Raw genomic sequence first — 7,296 nt, 5'->3', positions numbered from 1 at the left:
TGAAGACAGGAGAAAATGAGATTATTAAGAAGATAGAATAGCCAAGCTTGGTGGTTCATAGTTTTAATCCTAGGAACTAGGATGGTGGTAGAGTGTTGTACTTGATCAAAAAAGCTCAGAGAAAGTGTCCAGGTTCTTGAGTTAAAGCCCTAGGTTCAGCACAAAAGAAAAAGATAACAAAGTGCATATATACATATATATATATATATATATATATATATATATATATATCTTGAGATAGGGTAGCTTGAAGTTCAAGAAGAAAATGCCAATGTTTTAAAGTACAGCTTTTTATGATCACATGTGAAATGGAGAGAATGTGGAAGAAGAAATCATTGAGACAGGTCTTGATTTAAGGAAATGAATTTTCCTGTAGGTCATTGTGCTTTAGAAAATAATGGAAAAAGTGCCTATTTTGATTAAATGCTTTGTTCTGGAGGAGAATCAAACAAAACCATAATAATTGTTGAATCTGTTATGAATAAACCTTCCTTAAATTAACGGGTTTCTCCAATTGAAATTGCAATTCTCCAACTACTAATTTTTTAATAAGTAAGAAAAAGGATCCTGTGAATGTTAAAATAGAAATATGCATGATTTTAACCCAGCATTACAGATTTTTATTACCATCATAGCCATTATTATTTTCATGGGTTTGTAATACACCAGAAAAAGCAGATGTGTGTGACCTCTCTACCAACTGTTATTTGTAGATTAATAAAAATACAGACCTTTACATCCCTAGATTTTAGATATCTGAGACACATAGTTGCTGCAAATGACTAAACCTGAAAGCTTAAAATCAATGGTTCCTCAAGCGATATGTTTTCAGGAGGGCAATGTACAATAAAACCATTTACAGTCCTAGCTTGTTTTGATGAGGAACTCAAAAAGTCCCTTTAATTATAGCTATTGCACATGAACTTTCCTCTAAAGTATATAGCAATCTAGAGTGTCCTAAATTGCACCAGTGAATACTCAGGCATTTAAATCACACATTTTTATTCATAAAATCTTTTTTGCTGTAATTTAATGGCCATTCTCCTTCCCCTTTTCGGAAATATAATCCAGCCAAATCCTAAGGGCTTCCATGAAACTGGAAACATTAGGATATAGAAAGAAATGTTCACCTTGAAGGGACAAGTCTTTCTGTTTTTGTGTTCCAACAAATGGATCAATGACAAATACCACATCATTGCAATGAACTCTGGGCATCCTACAGTGTGCTAAATTTGAAGATGAAGGAATTATGTGAGACTTCACTCTCCCTTCCTTTCTGTAAAAGAATTTTTAAATCACCTCATATTATATTATATTATGTGTGTCTCTCTCAGGATTTTCCTCAAGTGCATATTTACAGAATAGTCTCCTTTCATGACAGAGGTGATTGCCAAGGAATCAAGGGATAATTCAATCTTCTGTCTTTCACAAAAGAATAAAGGAGTCTCTCTGAAGTTGAATGAGTTATCCAGGTTATAACACCATTATTTCAGAGTTGTATTTGTGTGCTTTAAGTGATATGTCTTCTTTCTTTTTTTCCTTTTTTTTTTTTACTATGTGAACTTAAAATCAGACAAAGAGTCACACATATATTTATATAGGATCTGAATTTGATAAGGACAAGAACCTACCAAACTTTCTAGCTCTTAGCTTTTGGAAGACTCTTTAGCTGTGCTGGTTATCAGCCCTCTTAATATTCAGAAGAGAAAAAGGTGAGAAAACAAATTTTCACTTCTACATCAAAGAAAAAGCAAATGTTTTCGTATATACAAACACCTTCCCCAAAACAGACATTGTTGTTACAAATTTAAGTATGGAGTCCCTTAGAGAAAACACAGAAGAAAGGCTTTAGAGAAACACTGGTGAGAAGAAACTCAGGGGATTTGGTTTATCTCCCTGGGCTTCACCTCCTCATTTCAAGTAAGGAAATGGTCTATAACAGGGATATATGATCATCAAAATAGAAGCATTTTAATTTCCTTGAGCAATTTCTCAACCAAGCCGCAAGGCTCAAGTCTTTTCCATTTTCAACCACCAGAATTACAGGCTTGTTTCAAGTTAGAAATAACTTCTGTCAATCCATTTTCATGTGTCCTTCAGGTCATCTCATTGCCTCCCAGGAACATGACCTCAAGGACTTACTCCATGGAAACAGCAAACAATGTAACAGAATTCATTTTCTGGGGTCTTTCCCAGAACCCGCAGGTTGAAGCAGTTTGTTCCCTGGTGTTTTCCTTTCTCTACACAGTCATTCTTCTGGGAAACTCCCTCATTATGTTGACAGTGTGTCTGGGTCACTTATTTAAGTCACCCATGTATTTCTTCCTCTTTTTCTTGTCTTTTACGGACATTTGTTTTTCATCTGTCACGGCACCCAAAATGATTAATGATCTGTTAGTAAAAACGAAAACTATCTCGTATGGGGGGTGCATGATGCAAGTCTTTGGAGTCCATTTCTTTGGTGGTACTGAGATTTTCATTCTGATTGTCATGGCCTATGATCGGTATGTGGCCATCTGTAAACCTCTACACTATATGACCATTATGGACCGGCAGAAATGCAATAAGATGCTACTGGGCACCTGGGTGGGTGGTTTCTTACACTCCATCATCCAGGTGGCTCTTGTAGTTCAACTCCCCTTTTGTGGTCCCAATGAGATCGATCACTACTTTTGCGATGTCCATCCTGTGCTGAAACTTGCCTGCACAGACACTTATGTAGTTGGTGCTGTAGTGACAGCCAACAGTGGTACCCTTGCGCTGGTCAGTTTCGTCATCTTGCTGATCTCCTACACTGTTATTCTGGTGTCTCTGAGGAGGCAGTCAGCAGAAGGTAGGCGCAAAGCTCTGTCTACCTGTGGCTCCCATATTGCTGTGGTCATCATCTTTTTCGTCCCCTGTATTTTTATGTACATGAGGCCGGACACTACCTTCTCAGAGGACAAGATGTTGGCTCTATTTTACACCATTATCACTCCTATGTTAAATCCTCTGATTTACACTTTGAGAAATGCAGAAGTGAAGAATGCAATGAAGAAACTGTGGAGGAGGAAGGTTTTCTGGGATGCTAATGGTAAATAACTGGGAGTAGTCATTTAAGCTGGATAATGTCAATTAACTTGAATCAATTAACTTCAGTTAACTTCTGTATGGCAAAGACTCACAAGTGCCTCACAGGATTTGTAGCCGAAAAGAAATGAAATAATAAAATAGTCTACATAAAAAATTATGATTACCATTATCTCTATAAAAGAGAAAATGCTGTTATACAGAATCTCAAACATGATGTTTCTGTTCTCCTCAAGTTTGAGTGTTTCATTATTTTTATTCTGAAGGAAAAAGTGTGTATGAAGTATCTAAGGGTGTTTTCAGGGTTTAGAAATGTGGTTGGAATATACTGTGCTCTTCATAGGTCTTGTGCATAAAATATCAGTAAAATAACAAGGATTTGGCAGATGAAAGACCAGTTTTTGTCCTTGGGTTTCTGGAAAAGTTTTTCTACTATCTAACAATTACATGTATATTTTCAAACTTTGGAAAGAGTACATTGATTGACCTCTTTGTTTCTTTTTTATCTGTGTAATATGTAATGATATACTTCTGATTTGGGACAAGTATTTCCTGTGTAAATAATTGTGTTGGTAAAACATTTTTATTTCACCGGGAGCTGCAATTTGTGATTTGCTTTTTTTTTATTGTGAAAATACCATACAGAATGCTTAAAATTACATGGGCAAGATAATGAGTACATTTCTTATCAAGCATTGTTGTTCCCTCCTTTGTTTCCCCTTCCTATCCCTTCCCATTTCCCTGCTCCCCCTTCCCCCTCTCCCTCCTTTTTCCCCCTCTCCCCTAGGCAAAGTTGTAAAGTTCATTTTTTTGACATAATGTCTTGTACATCTCATTGTTGAAATGGGTCCACCTGTATCCTTATTTAAACAATTTGTTTTTTCCCTTCCCTTCCATAAATTATAACAATATCAAATACAATGAAAGCAGGGGCTATACCGTGGGGGAAGGACATACAAAGCAACAAAGAACTCATCTTATAAATTTATTAGAAAGAATTGCATGAAAGAAAAAAACATTTGAATCCTTATCTTGGGGTTCATTTCACCTAACATCAACTTATCTGACCTTTACTGCTTGTCTTGGACATATATTAGTTATTGCAAATAAGGGAAACCATGGTGCCTATGTTTCTTTAGGCCTGGCTTACTTCACTTAATATAATTTTTCCCAGTTTTTCCATTTCCTAACAAATGAGGCAATGTCATTCTTTCTGATGGAGGCATAGAATACCATTGTGTATATATACCACATTTTTTTTTATAGTCAAGTTGTTTCATTTTCTTTAATTCAAGTACAATTTCTTTGCTAATACCTGTACCTGGGATTGTGTTTATGGTTAGAAAATAAGTATAAACATTATTCCTTGAAACAACACTATTGCTCAGAAATAAAATTTGTCAGTCATGCAAACACATAATTAAAAAGAAATAATGAAAAGCCACAGGAAATATGACCAAGAAATTGGAATCCTATATACATTTTATCTTGGAATCAAAAAGTTCATTCTAGCTCTTTTTGGGGTTCTTTTATGATTCCATTTGATTAATTTTTATTGTTATTGTACAGAAGATTTACAGAGGGGATACAGTTACATAAATCAGATAATGGGTGCAAATTTTTTTGAACAATGTCACCTCTTCCTTTGTTCTCTTTGTTTTCCATCCCACTTCTCCCCCAAGTTGTATAATTCATTGTCAACATAGTTTCAAGTGAGTATCACTGCTACATTGGTTTACCCATTGTAGGATATATCTGTGCTTCCGCTTTCGCTCCCGGAAACAAATACATTTATATACAAGACAAGAATTACAGAAAACAAAAACAGCAGCAAAGGAGAAAAAGAAATTATAAAAAAACCCTATTGTTTCTATTTCTTGGAGTTCATCTCAATAAATATCATTTTGTACTTATACTGTCATATGCACATAGCTATTGAGCCTTTGTGATCCTAACCTAAGAATATCCTCCTTTGGTCTGACTGTGTGAATGTGTAGAGTGTTGTACAATTTATCATATCTAAGTGTATTTCTTTGTCTTTTACTATCCAATGTGTTTACTTGGAGATTTATAGGCACATTCTAGTTACAACAAATGAGAGAAACCATGAAACCTATATTTCTTTGAGTCTGGCTTATTTTGCTTAATACATTTTTCAAAGTCTTCATTTCCATATGAATGGTAAAATATTCTTTCTGATGGAAGCGAAAATGTCCAGGATATATATATATATATATATATATATATATATATATGTATATATATGTATATATATACATATATATGTATATATGTACATACATGTATATATGTACATATATATACATATATATACATATATATAATTACTTTGATCCATTCATTCACTGAGGGTCATCTCGGTTGATTTTATACCTTGGCCATAGTAAATAATGCTGCAATAAACATGGTTGCGCTACCCTATTTAGTGCTGCCTGGTATGTGGAAATTTCTATAAATTCCCAGGAGCAGAATTTCTGGGTCATAGGGAAGCTCTGTTTAGTCTTTTGGGGAACCTCCATATTGCTTTCCAGAGTCGTTGAACAATTTTATACTCCTACCAACAGTATAGTGGTGTTCCCTTTTGGCCACATCCCCACCTGAATCTTATATTGATACTTTTCTTCATAATGGCCATTCTATGGTGTGGTGAAATCTCAATGATGTTTTGATTTGCATTTCTTTTATAGCCAGAGATGTTGAACATATGACTATTGGCCATTCTTACTTTTTCTTCTGAGAAGTCTCTAAGGCTTTAGCCCATTTGAGAATTGGATTGCTGTTTCTTTGAGGGTTTATTTTTTGTGGGTTTTATTTACTGAACTCTAAGTATGTTTTAGATATGAAGACTTTGTCTGATGAATAACCAGTAAAAATCATCTCTAAATCTGTGGGCTTTCTATTTATCTTGCTAGCTATCCCTTGTCATACAAAAACTTTTCAGTTTGATGCAACCACATGTATCCAGTCCTACAAAGCCATAGTAACAAGAAACAGCTTGGTACTGCCACAAGATTAGGCCTGAGGAACAATTGAATAGAAGAGCCAGAAATGAACCCATAGACTTATAGTCACCTAATACTTAAAAAGGGAGACAAAAATCATAGGTTCAAAGAAGATCAAACCTCTTTAACAAATGATTCTTGTAGAATTGACTATACAAGTGCAGAAAACTGAAAATAGAACCTTATATATCTCCTTGCACCAGAATCAATTCCAAATGCATCAAAGACTTCAGTGTAAGGCCAGATAGTATAAAAACATTACAGGAAAACGAAACACTAGGGGTCCAAGGCAGCAAACAAGAATTAGGCCAATGTTTGCAAATTTGATAGATGCTTAGAATTACCTTAGAGGTTTTTCTTCCCCCTTCTGATAACAGGACATATTCTAAGAATTAGACAATTATTCCAAGGTTGGTTAACAGGTTCAAGGAATATGTACTTTTTAATAAAGTCTTGTGGTTATTTGCCTATAGTCTGAGAACTTAAATTTGGCAAGCTGATACTAAATCCTTTTCAATGTTATCAATAAAGGGTAGTCTGAGAGTTGGAATCCAAATCCGTATATGTATATATATAAATATATATACACTTATTGCTTCTGAATATACCTTTATCTGTTCAGCTAAAATTAATAAAAATCAGAGAATTTTATAATAAATATTCTTAATTTAATTGTACATAATGCATAATGCTTTGTGCTTTGGACTAAAGATCAGATTCTCAGTTGATAAATATTCATATTATTGGAGGTCTGATGTCATTGGAAAATGAGAAGCAGGCAGACTCAAAATCTCAAGAATTAGTAAATAGAATATATGAAGGAAGATTCAGTTTTCCAACAGTGTGTGTTTACACTTAACAACTGTTCCAAATGTTGCTCTGAATGAATCTTCATGTGAGAGGCTCAGTCTCATGATGGCATTAAGGCAATGAGCAAGTCACTGCTGTGAAAAAAAAGGGACATTTTCGTTATGTGGAAAAACGAACTTTACAATTTTGCTGGGGGGTGGGACAGGAAGGGAGGATACGAAGGGATGGGAAGGGGAAACAAAGCAGGAGGCTACAATGCTAAATAAGAAATGTGCTCATTATCTTACCCATGTAACTGTAACCCCTCTTTACAGTATTTTCACAATAAAAATATATTTTGAAAAGATAAAATAAAAAAATAAAAAAGGACATTTTTATTTCATGGATTATGATT

The 7,296-nt window shown here is 34.6% G+C and overlaps 1 protein-coding gene across 1 annotated transcript; it reads left to right on the top strand.

The window, feature by feature from the left end:
* Window positions 1-2,124: 2,124 nt before the first annotated feature.
* On the top strand, window positions 2,125-3,081 carry LOC138833689 (olfactory receptor 4S2-like). Its single transcript, XM_070031980.1, has one exon. The coding sequence runs from the start codon at window positions 2,125-2,127 to the stop codon at window positions 3,079-3,081; it is 957 nt and encodes a 318-aa protein (XP_069888081.1).
* Window positions 3,082-7,296: the final 4,215 nt, after the last annotated feature.

Source organism: Dipodomys merriami, unplaced genomic scaffold (assembly GCF_024711535.1).
Source record: "Dipodomys merriami isolate MVZ:Mamm:240054 unplaced genomic scaffold, mDipMer1.0.p SCAF_21, whole genome shotgun sequence".
Classification (NCBI taxonomy): Eukaryota; Metazoa; Chordata; class Mammalia; order Rodentia; family Heteromyidae; genus Dipodomys; species Dipodomys merriami.
Note: the sequence above shows the minus strand (reverse complement) of the source record. Positions and strands in the feature narration are given on the sequence as shown.

Bases quoted from the DNA above. Each gene is read 5' to 3' on its own strand.
- LOC138833689 (XM_070031980.1), top strand. From the start codon at position 2,125: ATGACCTCAAGGACTTACTCCATGGAAACAGCAAACAATGTAACAGAA.